The sequence below is a fragment of the Cannabis sativa genome, unplaced genomic scaffold, assembly GCF_029168945.1.
Source record: "Cannabis sativa cultivar Pink pepper isolate KNU-18-1 unplaced genomic scaffold, ASM2916894v1 Contig1, whole genome shotgun sequence".
NCBI classification, from domain to species: domain Eukaryota; kingdom Viridiplantae; phylum Streptophyta; class Magnoliopsida; order Rosales; family Cannabaceae; genus Cannabis; species Cannabis sativa.
In genome coordinates, this window is record NW_026870037.1 from 905,602 (window position 1) to 924,493 (window position 18,892).

General features: G+C 33.1%; 2 protein-coding genes across 2 annotated transcripts; one reads left to right on the forward strand and one right to left on the reverse strand.

Moving 5' to 3' along the window:
• The first annotated feature begins 2,503 nt into the window (after nt 1-2,503).
• LOC133032951 (protein argonaute 4-like) lies at nt 2,504-9,603 on the forward strand. The gene is made up of 23 exons (XM_061107437.1): nt 2,504-2,659; nt 3,808-4,056; nt 4,155-4,360; nt 4,454-4,663; nt 4,769-4,905; nt 4,993-5,090; nt 5,157-5,254; nt 5,388-5,550; nt 5,651-5,767; nt 5,895-6,002; nt 6,132-6,194; nt 6,305-6,418; nt 6,511-6,676; nt 6,782-6,894; nt 6,977-7,114; nt 7,229-7,356; nt 7,602-7,667; nt 8,048-8,111; nt 8,189-8,300; nt 8,404-8,477; nt 8,638-8,732; nt 8,821-8,852; nt 9,025-9,603. The coding sequence occupies exons 2-23, from the start codon at nt 3,811-3,813 to the stop codon at nt 9,198-9,200; spliced, it is 2,724 nt and encodes a 907-aa protein (XP_060963420.1). The 5' UTR covers nt 2,504-2,659; nt 3,808-3,810; the 3' UTR covers nt 9,201-9,603.
• Nucleotides 9,604-15,472: 5,869 nt separating this feature from the next.
• On the reverse strand, nt 15,473-16,439 carry LOC133032948 (early nodulin-like protein 20). The gene is made up of 2 exons (XM_061107436.1): nt 16,218-16,439; nt 15,473-16,072 (listed from the first exon to the last, which is right to left on the reverse strand). Exons 1-2 carry the CDS (start codon nt 16,396-16,398, stop codon nt 15,717-15,719), a joined length of 537 nt encoding a protein of 178 aa, XP_060963419.1. The 5' UTR covers nt 16,399-16,439; the 3' UTR covers nt 15,473-15,716.
• Between the last annotated feature and the right edge of the window lie 2,453 nt (nt 16,440-18,892).

The window sequence follows — 18,892 nt, forward strand, 5'->3', positions numbered from 1 at the left end:
GTGCCATCTTTGAATTTGAGAGGCCCAACATTGATAACCTAGGAAGAGCCAATAACTGGAATGGAATTGTCATTTCACACTTTCTATATGAGGCCTTTAAGGAGTAGATCTCTTTCCCACAAAATGCTTCTCCAAGTGGCTGAAGTACAGTGGCTTTTTGAGGCACGAAGGAAGTCTTTATATTTTAAATACCTTACCTTAGCAGTTTGAACTAAAGGGAGGAGAGGTTGAGGAAGATCTTCCAAATGTGATTTGCAAACATAACCTAGTTATGATGTATAATAGATCTGAAACCAAACCTAAAAAAAAATAAAATAAGGGAATTACCCCATATACTATTTTTTTAACCTTTTTTTTTTTTTTTCAAATTTACGGTTTGAGTTTCTAAAGTGGTTGCAGCGCTCGTTGCAATAGGAATTTCTATACGATTTTTTGTTGTAATTTAGGTTGCAGCGCTAGTTGCAATATGAGTTTCTATAAAATTTCGTAAAAATGTAAAAAAAAACTAGTTTGAAGTATAAAAATAAAAAAGCCCCAAAAAAATATTATAGTTCACTTGATAAGCATAATTTAAACACATATTTTTCATATTTTACTTTTTGAGCTATTTTAAAAATATTGTTATGTGTAAATATGATCTTAATATTTTTTTTTTAAAACACATAACATTTAATATTTGTGGGATATGACACATTTTAGAATATCCCTAAAATACCCCCATTTACATTACCGCCTCCCCACTCTCTTCTTCTCTCTTTGTTATATAAAAAAAAAAAAATTAAAGTGGGCATCGAGCCCTACATCGGGCCCATCGGGCCAGTCCTATAAAATGAAAAAAATTAAAAAAAATAAAGTGGGCATCTGACCATCGGGCCCTACATCGGGCCCATCGGACCAGTCCTATAAATAGAAAAAATTTTAAAAAAATTCAAAATGGGCATCTGACCATCGGGCCCTACATCGAGCCCATCGGGCCAGTCCTATAAATAGAAAAAAAAATTTAAAAAATTCAAAATGGGCATCAGACCATCGGGCCTACATCGGGCCATGCATCGGGCCTTCATCTTCAAGCTCATATCAAACCAGAAAATCAGATTTTCTTGCCCAGAAAGATCACAGACCCTAGATCTACTCCACCTAACCCTAGATCTAATCAAGAATGCACATATCCAACCTAAATCTATCAACTAACAACATTTTCACCATAATCAATAAGAAAAAAAAATTAAAAAACCGAAAGGGGAAAGGCTCGTCGCGTGCTCAGTGGATGGGTTCCCTCCGTGGGGTGGTGGGTTCGGTGGGTTCTTCGTTCGAGTGGGGAATCGTGGTGGTGCAATTTCAAACGCTAGAGAGAGAGAGAGAGAGAGAGAGAGAGAGAGAGAGAGAGAGAGAGAGAGAGAGAGAGAGAGAGAGAGAGAGAGAGAGAGAGAGAGAGAGAGAGTTTAGAAATGAGGGGGGTAAAATTAGATTTAAGTAAAAGTTATCCCATTTTACAAATTATGTATAGTTTTAGATTAGAATACCAATTTTAATCCCTAATATGCATATAATTTCAAATTTCCCATATGATAAATCAAACTCAATATTCTTTCACTTTGCAAAAAAGAAAAAAAAACTCAATATTCTTTCCTTAAAAATTTCCAAATCATAATTATTATTTTATTACAAAATATTTTTAATATTGGAAACTTTTTAGATACATTTTAAACAGAGATAAAATTTGTGGAAATATTTATGTGGAAATTTATTTCTTGTTTAAGGTATGGAAAGGTCACACTAAACCAAATTGATTTTGATTGACAAGTGTATGGAAAGGTCACACTAAACCAAACTCCTTTTACTTAAAAAAAAAAAAACAAAAACAAAAATCACAAAAAAGCTGTGACAAATTAACGTCACAGCCAATATACGTCATCAATATTCTAAATAAATCTTTTATTCTTTATTAATTAATATTTTCTAATTTCTTTTTTTTCTTCAAAAGTTTTTGAAACTAAATTCTCAGCATTATTTTTGAGTTATTATCCGTTCTGGTTTAGATAAAACACGCGGGCCCCACGCAACAACACGATAGTAAAATGACTAAACTACCACTAACTTTTCGTTTCTCTTCTCCCGACACGCCACCATATCCGTACTATTAATTTCAGAAGGTTAAAATCGTCAAATAGAAAAATCTGCGCCCGAGGAGGGGCATAGTTGATCCGCATAACCATATTTTTGCGAAGCAGCGAAATTTGTGTGCGTGCGCTTGGGTCACCGTGACTGTCATTGTCTGTGACCGTGAGCGTAGACATAAATAAATTAGTACTACCTATAATAATAAATAAATAAATAATAATAAAAAAGAAGAGATGGAGTTTACATAGAAATAACCGTAGCAATTAATGCGGTTACTTTATTGAGCTTATTAAATCTGGGCCGTTGATCAGAGGGTAAATGGTTTTTAGACTTTACGAACTGTAGAGTGTGATACTTGAGGGGTTTCACAGCACTTAAAACGGGGACACACGGAAGGGACTACATAGCTCCACTGTTATCACTCTCTCACTCACTCTTCAATTTTCTTTTCTGAGAGAGAAAATTAGCTATAGAGAGAGAAACAGAGATCGCTTCAAGTTTCTAGGGTTTCTTCCTTCGCTTCTCTTCTGTGTTTCAGGTATACAATCTCGTTTTCTCTTTTCTCTTATGGATTTTTTTATTTTGATGGTCAACTGTTCAATGTGGTTCGTTTTTGGGTTGTTTTCAGCTTCGTTTTTTCTGTACTTTTTTTATACTTGCCTTTCTCAGGTCCAGTGAGAATAGTTTTGTTTTCTCTGCAATTGTTCTCTTTGATTTTTTTTTTTTTTTTTCAGTTTTTTGGTAGTTGGGGTTTTGTTCCCTTTTGGTTTGGATTCTATTTTATTTATTTTTATTATTTTGCTTTTGATTGATGGCACATTGCTTTTGCGTTTGACTTTTACTGGTTTTATTTTGGGGCATTGGCTTTGACGGAGCGTGTTTTCTCTGTTGTTCATCACGTTTTTGTGTTTTGTGATTGGTGGTTACCAGAATCCCAGAACTGTTGCTCTCCCTCGTTAAGGGTTTTTCCCTATTTCGTTAATTTTATATTGTGGGTTTTTTTCTGCGTTATTTATCTGCTTTACTCTGGTAACTCACACTTTTTGGAGAGATTTCTTTTGGATTTTTTTAAGGTAAATATACTTCGAGCGTGTGTTTGCTACTTTGCATGTAAATATTTTCTTCCCGTTTTCATTTATCATTTTGATATGTTACTTGGGTTTTAGTTTCTGTTAGATGGCTGTGGTTGTTATGGGTCTGAGATGAGAGTATTTTTCATTACGTACTTTTCATCATCATTTTTTCTCTAAGGGTTTTGGTCTTCGCTTGCTTATTTTGGTGTAAGTATATTGTTTCTTTTACTTCTGTAGTTGATTTTATGTGGAAGTTTTGTGTATATCATTTTGTAAATTGCATGTGTAGTGTAGAATCGAGTTTACTTCTTTCGTCCGAAAATCCTGCCTCGTGCTAGGTAGATTTGTTTCGAGTGTTTTTGTCCGTGCTGGTTATTTTCTACATGTATGGTGTACCATATGTGATTGGTTTGGTGTGATTTATAATTGTTACTTGGTCATAATTTTTGGTTATTCCTTATTTTTCCTTGCTGTCTTGGAATTTTGTTCTTCAGTTTTTCATTTTGCATGTTTGTTGGTTCTTAGTTTTTTTTTTCTTCCTTTTTGTCTTCGTTGAACTTCTGCCTTTTTTCTGAATCTAGCTTGCATGTTTATTTTTGTGCTTTGTGCACAGGAAATGGGATCTTCCGACGATGGAAACGGAACAGAGGAGGCATTGCCTCCTCCACCTCCTGTTATTCCACCAGACATTGTTCCAATCAAGGCTGAGTCAGAACAGGCTATTGAGCCAGTTAAGAAGAAACCTGCCCGGCTTCCAATGGCCAGACGCAATCTTGGAACTAAGGGGCAAAAGATACCGCTGTTAACCAATCATTTCAAAGTGAAAGTCAGTAATCTGCAGGATCAATTTTTTCATTATAGTGTAAGTTTATCTTTCTTTCGTAGATTTGAGCCAGTTTGTTTATCATTCTGTTTATGTACTGTAGACAATTTTGACTGATTTATGAATGGAATGAGTAGGTTGCCCTGTTTTACGAAGATGGCCGCCCTGTTGACGCCAAGGGTGTTGGGCGGAAAGTCATAGACAGGCTCCATGAAACCTATAAGTCTGATTTAGGTGGAAAGAACTTTGCTTATGATGGTGAGAAGAGTCTGTTCACTGTTGGGCCTCTTCCTGGGAATAAACTTGAATTCACTGTTGTACTTGACGATGTTTCATCCGACAGGTAGCCTTGCTCTTTTCAACTTATTTGGAGCTTATTTTCTTCTGTTTATTAGTTCCTTTTATAAAGGATTCTTGTAAAAAATTTATGGTTCAGAGTAAATGGTAGTCAGAGCCCTAATGCTGAGGGTGACAGAAAGAGATTGAGGCGCCAATTCCATTCCAAAACATTTAAAGTGGAAATTAGCTTTGCTGCTAAAATTCCCATGCAGGCTATTGCTAGTGCTCTGCGTGGTCAAGAAACTGAAAACTCTCAGGAAGCTCTAAGGGTTCTGGATATAATTTTAAGACAACATGCATCTAGGCAGTAAGTGAAATATGTTGTTTTTCCATTTTGTAAGGAGCTTTCTGTAGTTTGGTGTGATATTTGATCCATTAATTTATGACATTTAACATAAGTGAGTTGTTCCAGGGGATGTCTACTTGTTCGCCAATCTTTTTTTCATAATGATCCAAAAAATTTCGTTGATGTTGGTCAAGGAGTTCTTGGGTGCAGAGGATTTCATTCCAGTTTTAGGACAGCCCAGGAAGGATTGTCTTTAAACATAGGTTCATCTTTACTTTTTCTTTTATGATCTTTGAAAAGTTGCTTTTCGTTTAATGTTTTGCTCACATTTATCTCTCATCTCTATTTAGATGTGTCTACAACGATGATCATACAACCTGGGCCAGTTGTAGATTTTTTAATTTCTAACCAAAATGTGAATGATCCTTATAGGATTGATTGGGCCAAGGTAATCAACATTTGTATATTTAGTGTGTTTGTATTTTTTTTTTGCTCATTTTGTCTTTGAAAACAGGCTAAACGGACACTCAAAAATTTGAGGATCAAAGTTGAGCCCTCTAATACTGAATACAAGATTACTGGTCTGAGCGAGAAGCCATGCAGAGAACAAACGTATGATTTTTTTTAATCACGCTTTCATTTGTTTTATTGTGTCTTTCTGCTTTTGTGCTTCATTTTATCAAGTTTGTTGTCCCCTCGTTTATTTTTTTTGTTGGATGTAATTGACATGCTTGATTGTTATCAGATTTTCATTGAAGCAGAGAGGAGGGGGTGATGACAGTGAACCAGTAGAAATGACTGTCTATGATTATTTTGTAAATCAACGTAATATAAATTTGCAGTACTCTGGAGATCTGCCTTGCATTAATGTTGGGAAACCTAAACGTCCAACATTTTTCCCTGTTGAGGTTACTTGAGAATGCTCTAGCTGTTGTTGAATATTGTTTTTTTTTTTCGGTGTTAACATTATTATATCATTCTAATAGAGTGTCTGTTTGTGTTTGCTAGCTCTGCACGTTGGTTTCATTGCAGCGTTACACGAAGTCTTTATCAACATTCCAAAGATCCTCACTGGTGGAGAAATCTAGACAGAAGCCTCATGAGAGGATGCAAGTCTTGTCTAGTGTAAGTCTCTTCTATATGTCTTATTTTCAAAAAGACATGCAAGATTTTATTCCAAGTTTCTTGTGTCAATCATTATTATCTTCAAGACATGCTAGATTTGTCTCAAGTTTTTTGTACTTGGTTCCAGGCTCTCAAGCGCAGTGATTATGATGCTGAGCCTATGTTGCGCACTTGTGGTGTTTCTATTAATAGTAGTTTCACTCAGGTGGAAGGCCGTGTTCTGCCTGCTCCCAAGGTCTATATACATATATGTATTTATATTGATTTCTTGGTCAAGTAATGTATAGTTGTTAGCATGAGCTCTTGTTACTAATAGCTAATTATGTTGTGACTTGTGCCTTTAATTTGTATTTTCTCCTCACAGTTGAAAGCTGGTAATGGGGAGGACTTCTTTCCCCGAAATGGTAAATGGAATTTCAACAACAAGGTGGGCTGTTGAAATGAGGAATTTTATGTTTGTTTTATATTTAAATTTGGTTTATGTATTATTTCTAACAAATGACGAATTTTATGTTTGTTTTATATTTAAATTTGCAGAAATTAGCACAGCCAACGAAGATAGACAAGTGGGCTGTTGTTAACTTCAATGCACGATGTGACATTGATAACCTTGTGCAAACACTGATAAAATGTGGAGAGATGAAGGGAATTGTAAGTTGGTTTTCTTACAGTGTTTTAAGAATTTCTGAGCTGGTGGTGGCAATTAAGTAATTGATTATCGTTGTTGGATTTATTTTTGACAGTTGATGAAACCTCCTTTTGAAGTGTTTCAAGAGGGTGGACAGTTCAGGCGTGCCCCACCTGTGGTTCGCGTGGAGAAAATGTTTGATGAGATACAGTCAAAACTTCCTGGGGCTCCAGATTTTCTCCTTTGTTTGCTTCCAGAGAGGAAAAATTGTGATCTTTATGGTTAGATTATTGTTCTCGAGTTCTTTATTTTATATTTAATTTGCAAGGATTATTGTTTTCCCCATTTTGAATGTTACTGATGTTTGTTTTTTAATGAACTCCCAGGCCCATGGAAAAAGAAGAACCTTTCAGAGTTTGGAATTGTGACTCAATGCATTGCTCCCCAAAGGGTCAATGATCAATACATTACAAATGTTCTATTAAAGATTAACGCAAAGGTATATGTTGATTAACGCTATTCATTCCTTTAATATCTTTGGTTTTGGTTATCATGCTTTTCCATGCTCTCAATCCTTGCAGCTAGGTGGGTTGAACTCATTTTTAGCTGTTGAACGTAATTCAATGATCCCAGTGGTCTCCAAAAGTCCCACTCTCATCCTTGGGATGGATGTTTCACATGGATCTCCAGGGCAGTCTGACATACCATCAATTGCAGCGGTAATGTTGATTTGATTGTGTAGTGCAACTGTTCCATTCTGTAGCTTATTAAGACTTGTCAGAGAAAGTGCTAGTTTTCAGACGCTGATACTTTGATGACTTCTTTATTGACAGGTTGTTAGTTCTAGAAATTGGCCCTCAATTTCACGTTACAGGGCTTCTGTTCGTACCCAGTCACCTAAGGTGGAAATGATCGATTCATTATTTAAGCCAGCTGGTAAAGATGATGAAGGCATCATAAGGTAGTAGCATGTCTATATAGATTTACTTCTTGTGTTATCCCCCTCTCTGAGAGACATTGCCTATATGTATATATATATTTATTTGGTATGCAAACCTAACTGATTAATGAACGAAAGTCTATTAAATATGTTTGAATGAAAATTGACTTTTTCTTTCTTTATTGAGCTTCATGCTGGCTCTAGCTCTTTATTTTTTGTTATATTATTTAATACTGTCTTTGTGATTCACTTTCCTTCATTTTCAGGGAGCTTTTAGTTGACTTCTTTACGAGTTCAGCTAAACGAAAGCCTGATCAGATCATCATTTTTAGGTATTGTATTTATTATTATGAATAGAATTGTATCACTACAATATACTTGTAAATTGAAGCAATTTCCATTGAACAGAAGGTTAATTAATCTTCATTAAAATTAGCTGAATTAAGGTATTTATATATTATGCCAAATGATAAAAATTATAACTTAAAGATCCAAGCAGGGGTACAGTTCAATTAGCTTTATTATCATTTTTGAATTTTGGTCTGGAACTGGATCCAAGATTTGCTTTTAGTTGTTAGTATGATTTTTTGTTTTAAGAAACTTGTTGTAAATTCACTATTCATTCTCTTATACAGACTTGTCTACCTATGTTTACACATGTATGCAGTCCTTCTGAAATGATTTGTTAATAGCTTTTTGTGAATTTAATTAGGGATGGGGTCAGTGAATCACAGTTCAATCAAGTTTTGAACATCGAACTGGATCAAATCATTGAGGTATCTAGTTCTGTGCCTTTTTCCAGCAAGTTACGTGCTCAACTTTGAAATTATGTTGACTTCTAATGCTCTTGCAGGCGTGCAAGTTTCTTGATGATACTTGGAATCCCAAGTTTGTGGTTATCATTGCTCAGAAAAATCATCATACAAAGTTTTTCCAGCAGTCGACTCCAGACAATGTTCCACCTGGTATATATGTTACTTATTTTTTTTTCACCTTCATGATGCCAATAAACCATATCTTCACTTTTTATTCAAATAACAATTCTTCTCACCTTTTTTTTTTCTTCAGGTACCATTATTGACAACAAGATTTGTCATCCAAAAAACAATGACTTTTACCTCTGTGCTCATGCTGGCATGATTGTAAGTGGATTGTGGATAATTTTTTTCATGTTTCGTTGTTGATATTAAGGTCCAACCTGCTTAATCATAGGATTTATTTTATCAAAAGTATCTAAAATATGCTAATCTTCTTGCTTCGTTGTCTTGTTAGATTGACTTATTTAATTGTTTTTCTGAAAAGGGTACTACAAGGCCCACTCATTATCATGTTCTGTTAGATGAAGTGGGTTTTTCAGCTGATGATCTACAAGAGCTCGTACATTCTCTATCATATGTGTAAGTGAAAATTCTCCAAGATAGCTTATCGTTTACTAATTTGGCTGGCATTAAACTCGATATTGAATTATATTTCTCATTCTTGCAGTTACCAGAGGAGTACAACTGCCATTTCTGTAGGTAAGGTTTTTGTGGTCCTTCTTATAATTACTCAAAATAGGTGTAGCTTGCTCTCATGTTTTTGTTTCCACAAATAATGTGACCATATGACAAGGACCATTACACGAGATTTGTCCCCCCACCTTTTTTTCCCATCCATTTGAAACGTTTAATTTATTTTTTCCTTTTGCAGTTGCCCCTATTTGTTACGCACACTTGGCGGCTGCACAGGTTGGTCAGTTTATGAAGTTTGAGGACAGTTCCGAGACGTCATCTAGCCACGGTGGGCTGTCCTCAGCTGGAGTTCCACCTGTTCCTCAACTCCCTAGGTTGAAGGAAAATGTCTCCAATTCCATGTTCTTTTGTTGAAGCTTCCAAATCCTAATCTTTTATGTAATTAGTTTCGTTTTTTTGTTGTGGTCCTTCCTATGGGAACCTCTGCATGTCTGAACTTGAAGACCTTACCTTTGGTGTTTTGTTAATTTTGAGGTTGGTCTCTTGTTTAGGACTAGTGATATGCAGACTAGGTAATTACTGTTTGGTGTGTTAAGTTTAGTGCTTTGATATTTTATCTATGTTAAGCATGTAGTAGTGCCAACCTTGGAATTTTACCGTGGCTCTATATCTGTTAGGTCTGTTTTTAATATAGCCTGTTTTGATGGCTGTGCTGTGTTTTGATGGAGCCTGGTTTTATGGCAGCTGTTGTGTTGGATTTTCATGAAACGTATTTTAATGACTAAGTTTCTTCATGGAAAAAGGATTTAAAGTATTACATTCTATTTTCTCTATTCTTCTTTTATAATGTAAATCGAATGGGTTTTGCTGAAACATCCAGCTGTTATTTCTGCCTAACTACCGATCCAACTATTAATTTTCCAAATTACTTCCCAGTAGATACTTTTTTTGTTTACAAGGAGAATTTTAAACTATTCATTTAGCGAAATTGTTCTGATTAGTATCAACCAGACTGTACAAAGCAGTAAAAGGGAAACTTGCAGTTAAAATTACATTTAGGGGTAAAATCTAACGGTAATCAGTTTTGGGAATACTCTTTCTAGTGTTTGTTGTGCTTTAATTTAGTTACATAATGTATTGTAGTTTAGGCACCATTATTACTGGATTGTGTTGAAGTTTATGGTAAAATAAATCTCCGGTTGTAAGTACAATGGTTTGGTTATAGACTATTACTGCATGCATGCATCCAAGGACTTGTTTGGTAGACTCTGTGCATTGTATTATTTAATGTATAACAAATGAAAATGATTCATATTAGTTTGTGGCAAGCGATCAACGCTCAACTGTTAACTCGGGATAAATTCGTTCAATTTCAAATAGCCCTTGAAAGCATTCTTTGTCCGGTGTGTGGTGCAGCAGCTGAGACTATCACTTATTTTCTAACTGCTGCCTTTCTCAACAAGTCCTTGATCAGGTATGTAACTGGATGGGGACAGGAAGAAGGCCAACTGATTTTCAAAGATGGAAAAGTTGGCTTTTACAGAATAGGAAGGAAAAAAGACAAAGAGTTCATACGGCAATTCTGGTAGCTATGATATACAACTTATGGATCAATAGGAACAACTGCATCTTCAACAACTACTCGAGTACAACTTCCAAAATTGTACAGGATATTAAAATATAGTGCATTATAGATTACAAATTGCTAAAAAAAGAACCTAAAAAATCATAAGAAGAGATATATAGAGAGAAAATATATTGTAATTAGCTTGTGTTTGCCCGAGTTGCCTGTTGTAGTTGTTGTGTAATTGCTTGTGATTAATGAAGTTCCTTCTTGATAAAAAAAAAAAAAATTAGACCTTACAAAGTCTCTTAATTAATAAAAAAAAACCCTAAATCCTCTTTTCTTCTCAATTGTACCCTTCTTTGGTAAAATTCACAAACAAGACACAGTCTTATTCAAAATTCTAATTAATTAATTAGAATAAATTAATTGAGACTACAAAACAATATTATCCTAGTTAGTGCGGGGACCATAGGCCTATGTAACCAAGCTCCCAATAAGTAGATCTAAAATTTACTAAGTAAATTTCCTAACTTATTAATTCATTATGACTCAACTAAAGATTTAGAATTGCACTCCTGATTACATAGAACACTCTATATACCAAATATAGATACGCTATGTATTATCTATTGTTTCAATCTAAATAATCAAAAATCCTCTATAGACGATCTACATCAAGTAGGGACAAATTTACCGTTGTACCTTCAATGTATTTTATCCTTAAAATACTTAGCTACTTGTAAATGATATTTCAGTGAACTAATATAATTACTGAAATGAGCACTCTATCATTTATCGTGTTAAGCCAAGCTCGAAGGAAGTTATCATTTCGCTTCTAATAGTTATGGAAGCTATAGATTTCATATCTATGATTAGCGCTCCCACTCAATTGCACTACCATGTTCCCAAGATGTAAGTATTGGGTTGATCTATTAGGTCAGCTTTGACGAACAAGTTAAAGAACACAAATAATATATTTAAGATAGAACCTAACCATCTCAGAATTAAGATCTGTTGACCTAAGATCAACTAAGTGATATTGACTTAGAAAGATATAACAGTAAGTTTATGATATCTTTTCCATTGTCAATATCAGTCTAGTCTGATATATACCCAATACATCTAATACTAGTATACTTTGCTAATACCCTGAAAAGGACATTCTACTTATACTTGTGTAAGTAAAATTTATCGCTAATTATCACGTCAGTGTAAATCTAATGCACTGATAAATCATGAGACTAAAGCCTTTGAAGCATATAATCACAATTACTTTCTACTGTGATGACATCACTGTAATTGTGAATAACTAAATGTTCAGGATTTAATAGATTTATATAATAAACATATAATCATGAAAGTATAATCATGTGAACCATGCATCATAAAATAATTTTTGATCTTCTATTAATTAGTAAATCTGATTATATTGAAATGAGTTTTATTTAGGACATAAAATTCCAACAGAGTGTTCCATGAAATCATAAGTGTAATTATGAATCTATAGTACTGGAGTCATGATGAATTTATAAGTTAGAAAATTTATTTGCTAAATTTCATGGCATACTAGCTTGTGCAAGCAATGTGAGCCATATATTAACTATATGTCAATGTTTGCGTTCAACACATTCGTTTTGTGCCGAGGTAATGGGACATGAGTGTTGAAAAATGATCCCACTATCTTGGAAAACTTTGCCAAATGGAACATACTCCCCCCCAATTTGATCTTAAGACTTTTATTTTAGTTTGAAATTGATTTTCAGCAAGATTTTTAAACTGAGAAAAAGGTGTCAAAGCCTCAAACTAGTCTTTAAATGGGGAAAATAGTCGTCCAAGAAGTGTGTATAATTTATATAATTGGTGTTAGACATGATTGGAGTCAGACCCCAAAGGCTAGTATGTCTAGGACTTTTATGGCTTTGTTAGTGGAAAGAGTAAAAGGAAGAGCATGGAATTTTTCCATTTGACATACATCACAAAAAGGAACTTGTTCATTAACTAGGACTCTTACATTTGTTGAAACTAGAACATGTTTCAAGACTCTAGTTGAGGGGTGACCTAGTCGTCTATGCCAAACTCCATTTATTGAATTTAAAGACTCATCGATCACAAATCAATTTACATTAAACTCACTAGAATAACATTGCGACACAACAGACGAGTTAATAACAAATTGAAAAGAAGACACAGAAGGTGAGGATGGTAGTTGAAACTAATAGAGGCCATCTCTTAGAGCTCCTTAGAGTATCACTTTTCTTGTGGTGTTGTCCTTCACATAGCAAAAATCAGAGTGAAATTCCATTAGTATATTATTATCTGCAGTGAGCTTGAATACACTAAGTTTTTTGCAATATGAGGTTCATGCAAAAGATATTTTAAGATTAGAGGTTTTTGAGATAGAGAAGGTAAAGATCAAGCTCCAATATAAGTTATTAATAATGAGTTACCATCTCCAATAGTCAATCTCTCCTTACCACCATACAGAGTGCGTTGAGTCAATTGGTTGGGATCTGTAATGAGGTGGTTGCTAGCTCTGCTATCTGCAAACTAAACCTCATGGTCAATAACCTATGGAGCTGTGACAAAGGTAGTGGGATTGCTAGATCCAGATTGAGGTTGCGTGTTCTGTTTGTTGCAAGGGTCACTTACCATGAAGTTATAGCGACTTTAACACACTACTGTTGAATGACTGCATGTTCTACCACTCCTTCCACGAGATCTATTACCACCACGATAGCCTCCATGACATGTGCCATGACCATTGGAAGGGTGATTTTGCTATCATTTTGGAGAATTTTGCTGTGATAGAGTTTTATGTGCAAGATTAGCTGATGGAGCTACAACATATTTAAGTAACTTAGTGTTGGAGTTGTGAGTACTCAACCTCTCCAATCGATTGTCAAAGCTGAGCAATACGTCTTGAAGTTCTAGCCAGGTCAGTGAGGCACCTCTAGGCTCAAGCTAAACCACAATGGTGAGATATTATAGACCAAGACCATTTAAGACATTAGTAAGTAAGTGAGATTCAGGGTAGGGGTCACCTGCTATTGCAAGAGTATCTATCCATGTGCGTATTTGACGAAGGTACGCATCCATTGTCATGTTTTTCTTGTGAGTTGTTTGTAGCCAAGTGTGGGTATCATCAACTTTTTCCTTTGAGTAAGCTCCGTAGAGTGTTTCGAGTGCACACCAAAGACTAAAGGTAGATGTGCATCCCATTACTTCTGATGTAATGGATTTAATCATTGAGCCGTATAACTAGCTTATAAGAAGCTTGTCATTGATGATCCAAGCTTCATAATCCGAGTTTTGATAGTGTTTAGATGATGGAGTACCATCACTAGTTGAGATAGTCATATGGATGAACTCAGGGGAAAAAATTTTGTTCCATTGAGGAATCTATCGAGTCGATGCCCTCGAATAATGGTTAACACCATTACGCGCTAGAAGGTGAAGTTGTTTCTATCCAACTTTACAACAAAAGGTTGGCTGAGGGTGCTCCTGAAGGGAGATATTGGTATTGGTTGGATGCTTGAGGTAGAGACAGAGCTCTGCTTAGTTATTACAAATTGAGCTTTGCCTTGAGTAGCAGAGGCGGCTAGAGGAGTCTAATCATTTCCAGTTGACATGGTGACGACATTGGCCTTTGTGGCTCTGATACCAAGTAAAAATTTTAGGAAAAAGATTTATGTAAAAAATTAGCTCAAAGGTAGCTGGTGCATTTCATTCATTATATAGCCTCATAAGAAAGGTACAAGGGTTTTACAAGGGCCTCTGTGGCCATGACACATTGCAAATAAAAAGCAAATAACAAAGGAAAGAATATTCTAATAAATTCATTACACAATCATTGATTTTAGACCACAAAGATTCTATTTAAGGACACATGTGCAGTTCTGTTATGACCTTATTTCTTCATATTCCTTCACACCCAAAACAAAAATTTTAAGAATCTTCTTCTCTGAGAAATGTTAACGAGTGAATCAAAGAAACCAATGACAAGAACAAGAGTTCATGATTGCTCATGATTTAGGCCGATCTACTAATTGATCATCTCTGTGATATGAATTAGGTCTTTGTAGTAAACATCTAGTTTGATAAAGATAACCTAATTACTTATCCGTCCTTATCATATATAATCTCTATTATATACAATACCTTCAACATGATGTCTTTCTACATCAGCGATCCGAATCGAGATTTCTTGTACCAGATAACGGGCATCAATGAACCGTACTAATAATTATTGATTCAAAATTCTATAACTTAAATATGTTGCTAACTATTTTATTCATAGCCAATGATCTTAATTCTCTGTACAAGACAAGTCATATCTCATATATGAGTAAAAAAAATTCCAATATTTATACATAAATTATTAAATATAAAACATTAATAATTCAAGATTCAAACATATATCAAATTATACTATTTATAATCAAAAATATCTTTACAGACTTTTCAAGACATAAACCCTACACAAGTGTTGTTGTAACACTTTCCCACACAATTCTGTTACAACATCTAGATCTTTGTGGAAGATTGTGAAGAGATTAAAGTTGTATTCTTAGTTTTCTAAAGATTTAGGTTTAATGATTGATCATAGTCTGTGAGAGAAAGGAACAAGAGTTAGATCACTAAACGAGATGAGTCTTTTTCTGCTGTGCAACATCTCTGTAAGTATATTCGATACTGAATATGTGAAAAAGATGTTATAGGAAATTAATTTTTATGTTAAATGTTACACGAAAAATAAAGTAATTCGATAAGTATGTATTTCCAATAACTGGTCTCAGAACCTTAGTTTTGGTTAGTATTGTATTTTGTTTACGTAATTATGAAAAGTTGTAAATATTTCAATTTTTGTTGAATTTTTTTATTATTTCTAGGTAAAAATATTTTGCATGTTACATTTTTTTACTTGTAAAATTATTTTAGAAACATGTTAGGGTTGAAAAATTGCATGAAAAAATTGGGTAGAAAAATTTTTAGGTCATTTTTGGTGCAAAGTACCCTACACGTTTTTTATATTTGTTTTTTTGAATGGAAAATCAAACTTTATTAACCATCAAATTCTGCTACCAATGCAGATAACAAATCATTCGAGACATCCTTCATATTAAAAACACGATCAAGATATAAAATGGATGCTCTTACAAGATACGAGCAAGACATAAGTTTCTTACATTCTTAATTTAACAAAAAAACAAAACAAAAAAGCTAATATTAAACATTTCATTATAAAATAGTCCTAATAAGAAAGAAACACTATTTTGCAAAAAGAAATTCAAAACATACTTTTGTTTGTTACATAAAAAGGCTACTTCCAAAAGTGTAAAGTGATAATAAATTAGAATTAGCTATTACATGTGAAAGCATTGAAAAACAAAGATAGCAAGGAAGATAATGATGTGTGAAACATAATGATAAGAAGAGAAGACATTGTTGGTGAAAAGAAGATCATGATCACCATGTTGATTATTGTGAGGAGGTTCTAGTGATTGATCTTCAGAAAAATCCTTGACAAGAACAGCAACTTTCATTCCCTTAAAGCAGAAACCTCTACCACTAAGAAAGTAGAAAACCTTGGCATCGGTGAGGTTGAACACATCGCGACCGCCTCTTGTTACATTTGTTAAGAAATCTTTGTCCTCACATTTCTCATAGTTTGTTTTGTTCACCTCCAAAACATTATAAATTAGCTTGTCGAATCCAAAATCTGTTAAAGAAATCAAAATTCAAATTTGGAAAAAAAATTGCCCAAATGATGTATAGTGTCATCATATGTTATGCTAATTGTTTCTTATTGTTTTCTTTCACATTGTCATGTTGGGAATTAATATTAGAAAACTACAAGAACTTACAAAGCCAATCACCAACGTAGAATTGCTCATGGATTGACCAATTTGTAAAGTTGATGTTTGGGTTCCAAGAAAATCGTCCTCCTCCGACCCTATGGAGAACTGGATTTCTGCATTCTGTGGATAAAAGGTTAACAAGTAGTATTATCAATACTTTCACAACTCCATTTCTCAAACTCCTCATAATTATTTTGTTCTACATATAAAAAAAATATGTTGAGGCTAGTTCAATGGGGTTTATATTTTGTTCTACATATATAAATCTTTGAAGGCTACGTGGTTAACATTTAGTAAGTAATAATATAAATTCACACAATTAGCATGGGTGAGTGTACTTTTAAATTTTTAGTTTGAACATTATTCTCTTGCTATTAAGTACAACTAATTTGAAGGAATAACTGCATAATAAACTTTGGCAGTAACAGTGGAGTAGATGTAAATTGTAAATGCTTTTGGTACTTAATTTTGTTTTTAGTGAAATTTATTTCTTATTAATTATAAAGAGTTATGTAATGTACTAAAAGATTTGGTCACATTTAAACATGTAAAGGCCGTTATGGCCTTACGTGAACAGAGTAGTTGATCTTGCCGTTGTCTGGTCAACATTTCAATTTCAATTTCAGTTTTTATTTGTTTTCATTTAGCTCGTAAGACACTCATAACTCATGAGTCATGACATTGAGCCATTGAGGTTCATGTGAAAACCATCTCATAGGATTTATATGCACTAAATAATTTGTAAAATGCAATAGAGTATATGCTAAATATTATCACTAAATTTGGCTCCTTAAGCAATTGATAAATAAAATTAAAAGAGAAACATCAGTTCATCTTTATATAAATAGCACTATTTCAAAATGAATTCAAATTTTCTAAAACTTATGTTGATAAATATTAAATTGACTGCGGTTTATTTTTGATAGTTAAGTAATTGTGTAATTACTAAGTAGTGTAATTATTACTATAATTACTACGGGTACTAATCAAGGACGGAGCGAAGAAATAAATGGTAGGGGGACAATATCAAGTCAGGTTCGACCCTAAGTTAAGGTGTGATAAATTTGTGCCTAAAGTCCAACCAAAAAAAAATTGTATCTAATATACTTATATGTAGTGGAGAAAAATCATAATTTTGTAAATGTTTCAAAAAAATAGGTCCAATAATATTTAAACTTAGTTTTAAGTACAACACACACACAAATCTTGGACTCATTTATTTTTAAGATCGGCCTTGTATCAAGTAATACATACGACAATAATATTTATAGAGAAATACTAATAGGTACTTTAAATAATATGAGAATCTGTTAACTAATTTTAAGGCACCAAATCAGTATGGTTTTGGGCATCTTAAAATGCCAAATAACAATACTATTCTTATGACTAGATTTTAGTAATCAATGTAATTTCCTATGGTTGCCTACTACTTATGGGTGATCCGAAGAAACATTTATAATTTGATTTGAAAATTTTGTAAAAATTTTTATAAACCAAATAACACGAATAAAGTAGAATTCTCTCTAGAAGTCTTTAGCCGCCCCTTAATTTTTTTTTTTTTTGCCTAATCAGGGCTCACCAACCATTTCTTGGCCTAACGACGTGGCTCTGGTCAGGTCTAGTTGATTCACACACTATTTTTTGATTTCCTTTAATTTCAGCACTATAATATTGTTTTATCATCAGTTGATCTCCTCAGACATCTCGAAATCCTTATTGTATTGGGAATTTTGATGAAAAGTATTTTATTGAACTAATTGCCTCTAATCCCATAAGTGCGAGTCGACCTATCAACATGTTATAAAAGGCAAATCCACAACTAGAAATTCCTGTATCTTGGCCATTATATATATTTAAAAATAAAAATTATATAGATATTTTATATAAAGAAAATTTAATTTAAATTTAAAATACTTAAAATATTATAGATATTTTTAATCATATTTTTAAATTTATTGGTTTAAATTTGAATTAAAATAAAAAAACAATTATGTAGATATTTTATATAAAGAAATTTAAATTTAAAATATTACATTATAATATTACAATATATAATAATATACTTAATAAATAATGTAATATTTTAATTTAAAGTATATACAGATCAAGTGTATTGGGACGTTTTGTGATAAGTGTATTAAGTTATTTAAATTTAAAAATATAATAAATTACAATATATAGGTTACTTAATTAAAAAATTAAAAATTTAAAAAGTACGCATGTATATAATTGCATTTAAATGACACGCAAGCAATAGTTAAAAAAATTGTTAAAGATTAAAATCTTAAATGTTATTTCAAAAATTAAAAAAAAATATATTACTTAATTAAAAAAAAAATTATACATGTATTACATTAAAGATCACCGAATTAAAAAAAATAAAACTTATTATACATCCATTTCACGTAACATCAACCTAGCTTGAAATATAAGTATAACAAGTAAATATTAGATAAGTTTAAAATTTTAATTTATTTATATTTCCTAAATATTGGGTTTGTCGAGTAGTGATAGTTCTGTAAAAGATAAACTGATTTGGCACTACACAAAGAATGAGAAATATAGAGCAAGAAGTGGTTACAAAGTTACCATGGGACAGAATATTTCAACTGAGACTTCAGATACTAAGAAAACAAAGTCCTTGTGGATGTCTATTTGGAATTTGAGAGTTTTTATGGAAA

Excerpts from the sequence above, each read along its gene's own strand:
- LOC133032948 (XM_061107436.1), bottom strand. The coding sequence starts at position 16,398 with ATGAGGAGTTTGAGAAATGGAGTTGTGAAAGTATTGATAATACTACTT. Across the intron at positions 16,073-16,217 it reads CTACGTTGGTGATTGGCTTT|ATTTTGGATTCGACAAGCTA; the intron begins GTAAGTTCTTGT and ends TTTCTTTAACAG.
- LOC133032951 (XM_061107437.1), top strand. The coding sequence starts at position 3,811 with ATGGGATCTTCCGACGATGGAAACGGAACAGAGGAGGCATTGCCTCCT. Across the intron at positions 7,668-8,047 it reads GATCAGATCATCATTTTTAG|GGATGGGGTCAGTGAATCAC; the intron begins GTATTGTATTTA and ends GAATTTAATTAG. Across the intron at positions 8,733-8,820 it reads GTACATTCTCTATCATATGT|TTACCAGAGGAGTACAACTG; the intron begins GTAAGTGAAAAT and ends TCATTCTTGCAG.